General features: G+C 40.0%; 1 protein-coding gene across 1 annotated transcript; it reads left to right on the forward strand.

Moving 5' to 3' along the window:
* Nucleotides 1-6,594: 6,594 nt before the first annotated feature.
* LOC145449221 (lysosome membrane protein 2-like) lies at nucleotides 6,595-12,082 on the forward strand. The gene is made up of 2 exons (XM_080327692.1): nucleotides 6,595-7,105; nucleotides 10,232-12,082. Exons 1-2 carry the CDS (start codon nucleotides 7,030-7,032, stop codon nucleotides 11,713-11,715), a joined length of 1,560 nt encoding a protein of 519 aa, XP_080183818.1. The 5' UTR covers nucleotides 6,595-7,029; the 3' UTR covers nucleotides 11,716-12,082.
* The last annotated feature ends 3,396 nt before the right edge of the window (nucleotides 12,083-15,478 follow it).

The following is a 15,478-nucleotide window of genomic DNA, read 5'->3' on the forward strand; positions in this document are numbered from 1 at the left end:
ATCCTTATTTCGGTTAGGCCAGGGGTGTTCAACCTGCGGACGTACGGCCACATTCAGCCGTAAAACCATAATTTTGCAACCGTCTACACATATATAAATTAGCGTGTGTTGGCGGTCGTCGTTATACAACCTATTGTTGGTGATTTGAGTCTCGGCTCTGCCATGTTTCTATGTGCTGGAGGTTTATCTGGGCTCCTCATCGCCAACCCCCTGTTAACGTGGCGTCTTGAAAAGCCGAGCATTAAAGTCGGCAGCAGAGTCCTGAAAGTGGACGCACACAAGCGAGAGAGAATCTGGGAGTGCGCGTGCATGTGAAAGTCGTCCTTATTACCCAAAACAAAGACACTGAACTTTAAGAAATGCACTGTCGAGGCGCACAAATCCTAAACAGGTGATTAGCGCCACTTTCATTAATGTGTAATAATAGTAATAATAATAACAATACAAACAATCCTGATGGGAGGCCAAGAAATAACAACATGCTACAAAGGGATTAATATAAACCGGAAGATGCTGACAATGAATAAATTTTTGAAAGTAATATGTGAAGCTACCAATATTTTCGACGAAATCCATTCAAGAGAGAAAATATTCGCGCTCCGCGCGACTACACACCTAATTCCAGTATCTTTTTTTGACATTTATACTCGCGATTTTGGTACACATGTTATATCTGTAAGCCTACTGGGATGTTTTGCTTCTACAATAAGGAAATTTCTCAAGGCATATCTCAAGAAATGAGTGAAGGCACAGAAAGCCGTAAGGGCTCTCCTCGGTGTTAAGTTCCCAGTAGCAAATTTCATATGAGTATTTGTCGTCCATGGGTCATGGCGACTCCCCGCTGGAATGCGGACGTATTGTATATGTAATCGAAATGCGGCTTTCTGCGTTATCGGTGTATTATATGGTCAGGGGTGTATACGAGTTTTGAGAAAATGTTAAAAGGGTGTACCACGACGAAAAAGGTTGAAGAGCACTGCGATAGAATGTCTTCGATTTAATTTACCGTATAATTGACTAACCTCGACTGCGGGATTATTAAAAAGGATGATCGAGCGAGCTGAGTGTTAAAATCCAAGATTCAGGGAATTTGTACGTGAGAATGAGCAGCTATTTTAATATACATGCCGCTTGGCGCTTAGTGTGACCTGAGGCGCGATATTGACCTTATCTGTAGAAGGCAATTAACACGCGCGATATCGAAGAGAGACTATACGAGGATTTATCTCGACGACGTTTAGTATAATTATGACTTTATTTATTGATTGCGGATTTCTTGGATGCTGTGTGTTCCACCATTCATACTCATAGGCTTTCTCAGTGGAAATCTGGCTTGTATATTGATATAGGTAGCCTACAGGTAGGGCAGGCCTACGTGGTGTTGGCGTATGTCGTATTGTATGCACTTCCTCTTGGATACATAGATTGTGTACGCTTATATTTCTGGATATCGACTATTCGCAAGTTTGATATAAACCTCAGCGCTGGTCATCGTCGTTGACGGACCGTCCACACAAAGCATCGATGCAGAAGTGGTGCTCATGGATGTGAGCTGAGAATATGCAGTAGGCATACCCGCAGGAATATATCTGTCGATTTTGATCTTTATGAATGATCTGATCAATTTCGAACATTTTTACAGTACAGAATGCTTAATTTTCAATTTCCCCTCTAAGTAGAAGAGTATAAGATCCGACATGCGCCGGGAACGGGACCGCCTCAGTTCACCTCTGAATGTAAATGAACGACATGGTATAGTTCGGTTCTAATCAGTTTATTAGCTATTTTTATCAGTTCAATATACCACAAAAATTGCGATACAATGAAAAGATATATTGAAAGGTTAAGAAATGACTTGGAATAGTCTTTGAAATCCCACCTTGGCCTAGGCGATGTAAAGAGGAGGCATGCACACTGAATGAAAAGTAAAAGAAGATAATATAAAAAGCAAGCGACCTAAATGAGGTGGCATGTCACGGAAGGCGAGATCGATAGGTCAGGTCGTGGTCCAGCAATCTTGAGGACGGTATTCATAGTACTCATAGTAGAAATTGCTTGTATTTCGACTTGAATATGGACATGCTCGTCGACTGTGGGATAGCAGGCGGGATACTGTTTCACACGTCAGCTCCGGCATATTTGATAGAGATGATCTTTTAGGTCGATCATATAATAATTGGAAGACGTGGATGCGTGTGTGTCGTAGCTAGGATTGGATTTAAAACAAAAATCAATTTTAGAAAAATATGTTTAAGACAAGGCCCTAATTTAAAACCTTTTTTAAAAGCCATGACGTCACGAATATTCAATAGTGGCGTCATAGTGGACTGACATTGACAATTGAAAATAGGGTAAATGTAGATCCTTTGACGAAATATCTGTGTTATTAATGCTGAACCGACTATTCTGAGGGTTCCAACCATACCATATCGATATACGTGGGCTATATCGGGTGATTATTGGGAAGTATTTCCACAATTATGGCATAATTTTACAACTTAAAAAAACAAGTATTTCAAAATGCCTTTGTTTAAAACACTGTTTAAAACATGTTTTAAACAAATTGTTTTAAAACACCGTTTATTTTAAATGCAACCCTTAGTCGTACGTATAGCCTATACTTGTGCGCTTTTGATTCCGAGGTAAAGAAGTCATTGCAATATTCGGGGCAATGACCGCAGTTGATCTGATACATCAACTTGGCGATTTCTAGTTTCCGCATATACTTAATGCTTATGACAACGGATAGTAAACTAGTGAAATTGATATAGTAGCAAAGGCTGGTGAAAATCGAGTAATAGGCGTCGTGTCGAGCAGTGTGTTCGTGTATCACTCATTATGAAGTCGTAACAGTTAGGAAAATGGTTCAAATATAAAAATTCTATGCGACCAACAAGAAAATGATGCCAGTTATACACCGCATAAAAGTTGGTTTTCTTTGGCCATGCCAGGGATATATAGCTGTAGTTTTATATCAGGGTTCCCAACTTTTTTTGACTCATCGCCACATTATCAAGCTTGACATACATTACCGCCCCACATTTTCGGGTCGAAACTAGAATTATCCTTGGTAAAATAATTCTTTAGTCGCAAAGGGCCTGTGATTTCCGTACTCGAAATAATCGTTTATCACCACACGACAATAATTACAATCAATACTCATTCAAATTTAAGTAAGTACTCGAATCGTTGTACCGAGCCCTAGTTGTACTCAACGAAGAGACCCCGAATCTGTATATGACTTGTGCAATGTGCATTCCTTTTCATGGATAACTAATAGACTTATGTCATATAGTGATAGCTTACTTGATTGTATAGCAATGTATATTTTCTGTTGATATTCCTGCTGAATCCTTCTTGTAATTAGAATGGGTCTTATGATGATGTTCCCCTTCTAATCAGCAAGAGCTTAAAAGCAAGATGGTCGTGGTCGTCAGTAAGCGTAGGGATCAGTTACGTGTTGAGACTGATTATATGGATCTATATAGTTTGCAGTTCGAGTCTTCGAATTGATTAGCCTGGTCTTCATCCGATTATGGCATGGGAACTCCTCAACGTAGATCAGGAATCGATATACCCTGATGTATATAAGCTTACATAGAGGCTTGGTAGCTCTCACAAATATTGCCAGACGCAGCTAATGTTGTATAGCATAAACTCTGTGCAATGATGGGCGTACTAGAATGATAACCTGCCAATTGGACTGTTTGAGAACGTGCCGTTCAACTGCAAAGTATCAACGGTGAAGGCTTTGCACTTTGCAGGCAGGCGATCTTTTTATTCACGGGCCTGCTGCATGCTATACGTAGCAAGCTCAGTCTTCGGGACGTGACAAATTATATTTCGGTTCACGCTGAAGGAATATATGTCATCGGCAAGTCGCAATTGTGATGGCCGAACGATTTTTGTTATGGGTGTTTTTGTTTCTTGAAATTAAATCAATATTAAAAATTCATACCTAATTTTGTTTATACTGGCAATATGAAATATTTTTATTTGTGTTGACCATATGAAATTGAGGTTTTTATATTGTACAATGTACATTTTGTACAACCGTCGTATTTATGAGGATACTGTATTATCAGACTTATAGTAGAACAAATTTGTTACAATACTTTTCAGTAGGCTGATTCGTACCAACGCAAAGTCTGAAAAGTGAAACATGATTTCCCCCATAGTGAGTAGAAATGGTATAAAGGTCAAAATACACCGGAGACCTAAAGAAATCTGCAACGGCGATTTAGTTATTTAGTATTTATTGGATTTTAACTAAACAAGATCCTTGAAATCAGCGAAGTTCAGCTTATTTATTATCTCTCCATTTCAAGACACCTCAATATAACGATAACATGACAGGATAGAAAGGTTGATGAAATAATGTTGGTACAGAGAGAGAGAGAGAGTCTTTATTTTCATCCAACCAAAATACATAACACACGGCAGTGATGATGGTACAGAAAATATGCTTGCACAGTATTCGGTATTAGATAGGAATGATCGATAAGACTGTGAAGGTAATCTAGTCCAGTGGTTCTTAAAGTATGGGTCGCGACCCAAACATAGGTCGCGAAGGGTATAATTTTGGGTCGCGACGGTACCAGAGCGGTCCTTTAATATGTATGTAATATTATTTGAGGTCATTGCAACAACAAAATATGTTCGCTTTTCGCGCGATTTACTGTAGTTGGTTTGAGCATATCAGAGGTCACTGAGTTTGGTACCACGGCCAATGAGCGAGACACGCGGAGAAGTCGCCACCACAACATGACTTGATCATGAAAATGTGCCGACCTTTGTATTAAACAAATTGGTTCGAATTCATGATAAGATTTTTTCAACATTGGTTTCTCTGGAAAACACCGTCGGAGACCTGGGACGCTTTAGTGTAGAGTTGTACAACGAGCGGTTGCCGGTTTATGAGGCCAAAACCCGTCCACGCTTGGACACATGAATATATGGCGTTGGGCCAACATACGGCTGGGCAAAGTGCGGTGCCAAAAAGTTCGGTGGCGATAATTGACCGTCGCTGGGTGGCCAAACCCTTCGTTATTGATATAATTGGTCGGCACCCAAATGCATTCATTTTGGTGTGTGTTGCTTGGGTCGCGAGATACCACTAAAAGTCAGATTTGGGTCGCGGTGTAAAAAGTATAAGAACCACTGATCTAGTCTGATCACACCAGCATCAAACAGGTACACTTGACTCTAAGCAGTCTGGCTGTAAAAAAGGTTACAGTAGTTAAAAAAATAAAAATGGAAGAAAAATTAAACGATGGTGGCAAATGATCAATGAAGCAATGTCTGGGCGAGGTAGGGCACAGTGTTAGTGTAACGACAAGAGGTGATCAAGTAGGGCTTTTTTGAATCTATTATAAGGCAATTCACGGATATGCGGTGGTACAAGTGCATGATATTTGCATATAAGATTGCACGGTCGATTACTACAGACACGAATTATACACCTCATTCACAATCCTTATCGCTTCAAGAATCTGCCATAGTGATATGCAATATTTAATCGCGATTCGATCTCCGATTACATAACCTATTCTACCCCGCTGTTTATCATACAGCACGAAAGCTTGGCATTCGTAACGTTAGACTGATAAGAGATATGGTATGGCGTTATTATTTCGGTAAAAAAACGTTGACTACAGATCGGTTTTAACTTCATTCTAAAATGATTATCACCGGAATAACTACATACCGCAACGACTTCGTTCTTGAGCAAGCCTACTCGTCACGGTATTGAATCTGTGAATGCTGTCGGTCACGACACTGTAGGCCCGAAACAATCCACCCTCGAAAGTCTATAGACGGTAGCATGACTCAGCCATCTAAAGTTCTTGAAATGTGTCAAATGTGTCTAATGTTACAACGTGATTAGCAGGACTAGTAGCTTGCACGTGGAAATATTTCTGTTCAGCAACGTTTCACTTACATACTCTCTGTAGAATAGCTTTGCTTAATGCATTCAGATATTGAGACTAGAGCTACGGTACACGGGATAACATAATGTGGATTTGCATCTGAGCTTAGTATGGAACTATACTCCAAGTCGTTCCGACACCTATCTTTTCATTGTATAGCCGTCTTGTGGTGTTTTGAAATGGTGAAGCTAGTAATAAACTGATACTAATAGCGGGCTAGTCAGTATCAGTATAACATTGTTTCCTGTGTGATCATAATGCGATAGAATAGCTTCGACATAGCATGTCGCATTGTCGCGCGATCGAACTAAACTCCAAGGGCATCTTGTCTTCGTTGTCGTAGTAGATTTTAGATTCGAAGCAAAATTCTTAATCCGTTGTTCCAGTATGAAGCTTCGCAAATCACAGTTAACTAGATTGAGTCAAATATAGACCATTGCACTGAAATTCGTATTAAAAAGGTTACCGGATTTGTCACTACCTGAAATGCAGTTCATCTTGTTCTGAATTTTCGTCGATCTCCTTGTATTGGAGAGTGGATTCAAATCAGATTTATACCAATGCCGTGTCTCGGTTTTGATATCGTAATAATTAACATTTGATAACGTATATTTGATGTTAGATCTGGTTATAGTTTGTAGTATATGTATAGCATATCTAGGAAGTGAGGTTTTTCGTGTTGGTCGCGTAGTCATACGATCACCGCATTATGGAAATTCTCGGCGTGAATTGACGTACCTTGTCACGTTGCCGATGGCGAAAGTATTCTGATATCAAGATTTCGCGGTCAATGGCTGTCGTTTATTATAGGGTGGTTTTGCATCTGCAAAATCATTCCGTTGAAACAGGACACGGGGATGTCACGATGCAGCTACACGTCAGGGATATCTAGAAGGAGTTCTACACGTACTTTGTGTGTATAGAAGTTTAGCATAGCGGTCTGGACTTTTGAGCGTCGCAGAAGCGTGATATCTTATTCTTTTTTTATTGATTAGCGATACTCCCAATCATTGTCATTAACATGACAAGCTGATTTACGCAGCTGCTCATCGCGGAGTTGGTGAATGCATGATACACGACAGATCATACAAATGAAATAATGGACCGGGAATTGAAAGATAAAGAATGCGATACCAGCATCGGTAACAGAGCAAAGAAAAAGCGTATATGGCAAGGTAAATAGCCAAGGGAATGTCTTTACTTATGTAAGATACAGATTTCCGATCATAACGGCTCCACAATGCGATATATTCGATAGCGCCCTGCTCGAAAAATAGCCTATGATACCTTTGAAGTTGTCGAATGCTAATAAAATGACTTTGCATTAACAATGCTATTCTTTCAGTGTAAACTTAACATACTAGTTTTTATAGAATCATTTACCAAAATATTTGATGTTATAGACCGGTGCTTACCCAGCCTTTTTCAGTTGGCAAGTTTAATTGTGAGACCAACATTACGAATGAAAAACAAATTAACGACAACAGAAACAGTTTATACTCATGCGATTACTATTAATACGAAATTTGAGCTTGTGTATTACATATCATCAGGCTTGATTGGCTTGATTTTCATGTTCTGGTAAATATCAAGAAATACCGAAAATCGTCAGTATTCGAAAAGTTTTTAATTGTACCTCAAAAATTGATATCATATCAAATAGAAGATTTCAGGCACTCCATAACAGCCAAAAGCAGCCCTCTACGACATATTGAATAGAAAACTGTAACTATGGTTGCATTTAAAACAAATAGTGTGACATATTCTAAAAAATAATTTTGTAGCTAGGATCGCTTTTAAAACAAATGGCTGTTTAAAACACTTTGTTTAAAACTTGTTATGAACAGTGTTTTAAACAAAAGCCTTTCTAAAAAAAATGTTTTCAAGTGGTATAATTATGCCATAATTGTGTAAATACTTTCCAAATAACACATGTCGTATGATCCTACGTACGATTACCACAGCCTACGTATACGTTATGGGATGGCTGAAACCCTCAAAATAGTCAGTTGAACAGCTATAGTCGGGAGATATAGATCATTGGTATGGAATGAATGTTCTGATGATGATAACCCCCGACCGTAAAAGTGCCACATAACGGTGTAGTCCTGGTTAAAGATATTTTTTGTCCGTTTATTTTATAATAATAGAAGTCGGAAGCCTTTTTCGTCAAGTAGCCATGTTTAACCTTTATTTTCAATTGTAAGTGTCAAACCGCTATGATGCCAAAATGAAATATTCCTGACATCACGGCTTATAAAAAATAAACAACATGTTTTAAACAAGGGCCATGTTTTAAAGATGTTTTCTTTTAATTGATTGTTTTAAATGCAATCCTTACTGTAACATTCAGAAATACTTCGCGACCCACGTGAATGCACTTCGTTAACTGGCCACTTCCGTTCAGCACTACGAGCCTGCGCACTTTGTTTGTAGTATGTCTCGTGTTCACGGATCGAACCAATGTGCGGCGTGCGCGCGACTTGTACGTGTATTCGCCTAATGATATGTTTTGAGCTATTATTTCAAGTCTTATCAACAGTGGTTCATGTCGCCTGGAACCGCCAAGTGCACCGCGACACGGATTTTGTAATTGCACAGCTCGTTGCTTTCCGTAATTGAGACGAATGTAACTCATTATTTCTGTCTTCCGCTTTTCGTTGACTCCAACATTCGTGGGCTCCACTTGGTTATTGGTTTGATGCAAACTTGAAGCCAGTGTTTCTACGCTATACTCCAATCCTATATGAGTGCCGATTTACCAAGCGTCGAAACCTGTCTGCTTTAATTTTGACTCGGCAAACGTTGTGTGTTCTATTTAACTCAATACAATCAAGCCATCCAAATCGTATGAGAAGACTTGCTTGACATAAATACGAGGATGCTTGTGATTGCTATTCCGTTGCTCCAGGAATATAGAGGTGAAACAGCAGTAACGAAGAAAATATGAAGATAAGCGAAATTAACTCATCAAATCAAACCGGAAGATCGGAGTTGTCGATTAGAAAAACGAAGTACAAATAACAGACAGTTCAATTCCAAACTGAATCACTAAATATCAATACATCATCTCGAAACAAGCCCGTTAAGATAGCATAATAGTGGAGCGTCCTGCTTCTCGCGGGTTCGATCCCGGCCAAAGGCTTGAACGCTGGTGGCGTTTTTAGACTGCTTCCATTTCTACTCGAACAGTTTTTAGGTAAAACTATCAATACATTTTGGATTTTGAAAACTGAAACGTAATTCGGAACTTAGTGAACTCAAAATGTTGTATTCGGCAGTTGTTGAATTTGGCATTGGAGAAGTAATTACTATTTTTATTATGAAATCGATGCATAGATATTGTATTTAAAATTCGAAAATGAATATCTCTCTGAATATGAGCGTGAATTGTGGTATACCGCACTTGGCACTTGGTATGTATCTTTCAATGCATATAGTGTCCTACATATGGTGTCGACGGTTGCCCGACATATGAGCATGCGACACAATGGAAAACGACAGTTCAGCATGAAACACATCAGCATGCGTCACTTCAGCATGTGACTGTATAACCCAAAAACTTGCCCTAACCCGAAACATAGCCTAACCTAACTAACCTAGCCTAACCTAACTTAAAGCCTAACCCTGACCCAACCATAAATCCAACCCTAACCTACCCCTAACCCGTAATTTAACCCACATGCTCAGCTCACGTGTCACATGCCAAATTGTCGCATGCCGAAGTCTCGCATGCTGTAATGTCGCATGCTCATGCTCATAATTATGTCCACCGACCGGTGTCGACACAAGCAAATCGCACGGCTCAGTTAAATTAGTCTACGTCACACTTTCTATTTGGCGGAAGGCAATTTGACAGGCTTGCCGAGCGCGAAATTTGATAAAACGAGTATCAATCGAAAGCCACCGCGGTACTGATTGCGAAAATGTAAATTTTATTCTGCTCGTAGTCCTGGAACCCACCAAAATCAGCCTCGAATGTTGCAGCAGCTCAGGAGCAAGTGCACACGAGAGTGAGAATGTGAATGCTCAATCGGCTGAGCAACAATGACCAATGCGCTTGTGGTTTGCTCTGCTCGTTACCTGCCTCCACAGTGTGGACTCCACACCATATAGGATTGATGTATTCGGGATAGCGATTAGGGTTAGGCCGGAATTAGGGTCAGTGGTTAGATGCTAGGTTAGGTTTAAAGTTGGAGGTTATGGTAGGGGAGGTTAGGGTACGGATTAGGGCCCGCCAAGTGGTAGTACATGAGTAGTAACTTTTACTACTTTAAATACTGTTCTATTTTATTTCACAGGTTTGGGATTATCGATCGGAGTAATAACCGTTTTGGTTGGTTTGTGTTGCGTGATATTCCAAGTACCGCAGAGGATGGTCGACGAGAAGATTCGCTCAGTCCTCACTCTCGCATCGGACTCCGAGATTTATCAAGACTGGTCTGATCCGCCGGTGCCGATATTTATGAAGTTTTACCTGTTCAACGTCACAAATCCGGAAGAAATTGTATCCGGGCGGAAGCCGAGATTACAAGAACGCGGGCCGTACACTTTTAGAATGAACGCGCCTAAAAAGAACGTAACCTTTTACTCAAATAACACTGTTTCTTATGTCAACCATTACACGCTTCATTTTGAACCTAGCTTGTCAATCGGAGATGTAAACGAATCTTTTGTAGTGATGAACGTGCCTTTAGCATCAATGGCATCTATGATGGGGGTATACGCGTCGTTGCCCGGGGCTTTTGAATTCATGGGCGAGCTAATTAAACAGTCCGGTGGTGACAATCTTTTCAGCGTTCGGACACCGAATGAAATTTTGTTTGGCTATCGTGACCCTATATTTGCAATGCTAAATTCAATGGGATTATCTAACCGATTGGACTTCGGGTTTTTCGCCGAATTCAATAACTCGAACGACGGGGAATATTTGGTGACCACGGGCGATGATGCTTTTCAAATATCGAAGTGGAACGGAAATTCGACTTTAAATTTTTGGTCCTCGACGTACGCCAACATGATCAACGGCACTGACGGATCGTTTTTCGGCAGCGACCTTCAACAAGATAGCACGCCGTATGTGTACATTTCACAAATGTGTAGATCAATGAAATTGGAATACGACAGAGACGCTACTGTAAAAGGCGTTAGAACATTTCGTTTTAAAACAGCAACAGACTTACTCGCTAACATCAGTATTAACCCGGACAATCAAGGTTTTTGTGTACCTCTCGGTAATTGCTATGATTCAGGTGTGCTCAGCACGTCACCTTGCGCCGAAGGTGCACCATCTGTTGTCTCATTACCACATTTTTATAACGCTGCAGATAAGTATCAAAATTCAATCATTGGTTTATCTCCTAATCGAGAAAGACACGAATCGTACTATTACGCCGAGCCCAAAACTGGTGCTGTACTAAAAAGTCATCGTCGACTTCAAATCAACATTCATTTGCAACCTTCAGATATCGCGGAGCAATTAAAACTCGTGCAGGACACGATATTTCCGATATTATGGCTTGACGGGAGTGCTGAGGTTGACGACGATACTGCCGGCAATATCGAGACAGCGTTACATATTTCGAACAACGTATGGGTTTCGTCGTACTTGATTCTATCTATTGGCCTGTTACTCGTTATATTTTCCCTTTATCACTGTTTGTATGGTCGGAGTTGCGTCGAGTTGGACAACCTAATCGACGGGAAGCGATGTAAAAAGAATACTCGTGGCGTGGTGGCAAAGTCTTCCGAAAAATCCAACGAATCCGAGTCAAGTTTACTGTGACTAGAGATTTGGATTTTGTGACCCTATGATATTCTACCTGTAATCCTCGGAAAGTGCTTTAATTTATTTTGTTAAAACTGCCTATATGGTGTACGACTGTACGCACTTGCTGTATGATCCTGTGATATGACATATAATTACCGATGTGCGCTGAGTAGCCATGTTATGTGTGTTGGACTGTTGGGATCTCGTGATTCTCTATTTTTCTACAAGACTATCGCGGTCGAAGTAATACGAAGAAATAAGAAGTAATTTTGTTCTGCCTATAGGATGATTAGTTACTGATCACGCATATGTAGCTTGTTCAGTGGCCCAGTGCTTTTAGGATATCTTCTGATTAGGTAATTAAAACAGTTTGCCAACCGAAGCATATCACACTAGAATGTGAGTGACCACGTGACTGACCAGTGACCGCACTCTGTCGAGATGCGACATCTAACGGCGGCATTGTGTTGAAAAACATGCACGCTTGGGAATGGTAGTGGAACAGGTAGTCAGCAGAGATGAGCGGATTTGAAATTTCCATGTCCTAATCCAATCCAAATCCGAACCTTCAAATCCTAATCAATAACATTTCATATTCAAGTCCATGTCCAATCCTAATCCGATTCCAACTGGAAATTCAGAAAAAAAACTAATTTTTGCAATAGAGGGATTCGAAAATTTTCTTTCACAACCAACGATTCACTTGATTCAAGATAACTTAGTAACCATAATTACATGAATAACTGATATGAATAAAGGTTGTCGCCATTCGCCACACGACATTTCAATCTCCCAGAAAATAAGTAAATCCAATCCAAATCCTAATCCGTTCTGAAAAAAATGTCTAATCCAAATCCGACAAAATTTCACAAATCCTGTTTTTTCAAAACCTAATCCTAATCCATGCTCATCTCTGGTAGTCAGGTATCAATCAGACTTGGGCAACTGAATAGGATATTCAATTTATTCATATTGAAATGAACCCGGATATTTTCGGCTGACACTCTACTTCTAGTTACTGACGATTACCCGTGACGAGTGTCAGCTGAAGATATTCTAGTTAATGTCAATATTAATATACTATTCAATCGTGTATTGCAGTTCTCCACCTCCAAGAAGCTCTTCACACGAAGGACTAGAAAATTTTCAGCTTTTCCTAATTTCGATTTGAATTAGCCTATAATTAAAGCTAAACAGTTAGTTTCCAAATTAGACTATATAATCAGAATTAAAACTGTGTAGTTTTTCCAAATTACATTAGAATTAGAACGGTCTCCCAGTCTTTACCATGTAATGCATGTCGGGGAATTATAAAAAATTAAAATCTTTTTTTGACTACTTCAGGGTTGATGAGCAGAAGAACTCTCTCTCTCTCCTTTACGTGTCACAAATTAGATTACCAGCATTACGCTCTAATCAGTCTAATTATACAACTAGAATTATCTGAAGTCCTCCTATAGTCTGGTATCACGTAATATGCCTTTGTATCTTTTGCGATAGGTTTATGGCCGTCCGTTAGTCGGCGATAGTATTGGCTACGGCAAGTCCGTGGTCTACGGATATATCAGCTTACAGTTTATACTTAACTGGCACTTCCGCAGTAGCTGACACGAACGTCCTGTGTTCTGTGTAGTTCTTGACTGCAGTTCAATAGACGACAACAATTGCCTTTTCCAGATATATTGTACGATGGATAGTAATTCGGATAGTTTAAGCAGTAAGTACAGCGTACATGAGTCTCTTCAATAATCTGAGTCAATTATACGATATGCGCTAGGTCATATACCAGCGATAAGTCACGTGATATAGCATTATACCATAACAGATAGGAGAGAGATGGAGCCAGAGCTCCTACACTTTCGCATCGGAGTACAGAGTGTTTCCGCACTATACTTCCACGAAATATGAGCAATGAACAATGACATACAGGCACCTAGGCCCTACTTTTTATCCAATTCCTTTCGCGCCATTCCCACATCACCATGTCATGTCACGAGAATGACCAAGACCCAATGTGATAATTTTGCAGTCTATACGTCTATACAACTCGGTTTTCGCTAGTTGTCGGAAAATAGATATTAATTCATGTATAGGTTCATCGGTGTTTGCAGTTTGGCATTGGAAATTATTTTATTTGTTAACTTGAAAATGACATCATAGGTAGACGCAAAATCGTCAAATATGCGTGAGGGCGTATCAGTTTTGCGTGGAAATGCATGAGGGCGTGTCAGTTTTGTATATACCAAATTCCTAATGCGTTACGCACCCTGGTGTTCGACGAAAAGTAATCAGAATGCAACCAAGTTATACTGACCGATGTGAAAATTCTCAATAGGTTTAACAGTACGATTCATCATCTGATTCATATACTACGTGACAAATTTCGAGGGATACGCCTTGTGGCATTGCGTTCTTAGTTGTGGTGTAGATTCGCAGGATAAAAGTAATTTCAAGGTATATAGGCCAAGGACTTGTCGTGACAATCGCCACATATACAAATAATGCCTTGGAATATGGGTCGGATGTTTAGTAGACCTTATCTCGCTCTTTGGGAATTGGTAGCGGTCAGAGTTAACTTGAAAGTTTCCAGCTCTTCCAAATATGACTAGAATTAGAATTATATGATCTATACATTTTTTCAAATTAGACTAGAATTAGAATTACTGAATTCGCGAAAACTTAGAAATGGAATCAAGTTCAGTTCGTATCAAACGAGAGTCTCTGACAAATGTGTGATTGTGTACTGTGCAGCAAGCTGGACTCGTTTCGCACTATACACGTTTCTCTTGCAGAAATCTCAGGAGCGCCAGATATTAGATTGGAATTAAAATTAGAACATAGAAACATTTCACAAATTACATTATAGTTATGGCAAAGAAACATTTCGCAAATTAGATTACAATTAGATTACCGGCATTTCGCTCTAATTAGCGTAATTAGGAACTAGAATTATCGAATTGTCAAAGTCTGGTAGCGGTGATTGTGAGACTTACCAATAAAATTAGCTGTTTGACTCTACGGAATACCTGATAGGATAACTGAAGGTAAATGGCACAGGTTATCAAATATATTTAGATAAAATATTCGTGTGTGAAGTCAGCATGAGCTAGCATGCTAGTTTAGCGATGTTACCGTTATGTCGACCCTTGCCATAGCCAATTTGAGCTTAGCCCAAGCCAGATCAAGTTACATTGTAAACATATTTTCTGAGACGCGCGCGATTCAAATTCAAAATAAATTACTATTCGCGGACAGCATATTGTATACGGCTTAACGGTGTACGCTCTTCGTACATGCCATTAGCTTCAAGTAGCACTTCGCTATTACTTGTTAAATGCTGAGAGACGACGAGACGACGTAATATTATGTAGCGTAGCGTCGCTGCCTGCCCAGTGCCCAACTGCCAATGGCTGTTATCCCGTCTTTTCAGTTTGCAGCTACGTGACGGTTTCTAGAGCCATTCACCGTAGGCGAGCAATTTGTTGTACAACTGCACTACTGCAAGCTAACCGTAGCGAAGCTGCTCTGCAGCACGAACGCAGAATCAGGTGTATCCGTTTAAAAACGCGCCAGCGGGTTTACGGATGTGATTCGAAGTATACAGAATTCAAAAAGTCTGTGCCGAGCAAGCTACGCAGACGCATATACTAGTCGACTAGACGCGGTAGTCATACGCCGCAACAGAAAGGGAAACAGAGATGTTATATATGTTATCGCGTGGCATAGATACTGTGTTTTGTCGTGTGTATGTTGATGTTACTGTAGTTCTGGAACGAAT

This window comes from Botryllus schlosseri, chromosome 10 (genome assembly GCF_051294905.1).
Source record: "Botryllus schlosseri isolate E-star chromosome 10, Bs_hap1, whole genome shotgun sequence".
Taxonomy (NCBI): Eukaryota; Metazoa; Chordata; class Ascidiacea; order Stolidobranchia; family Styelidae; genus Botryllus; species Botryllus schlosseri.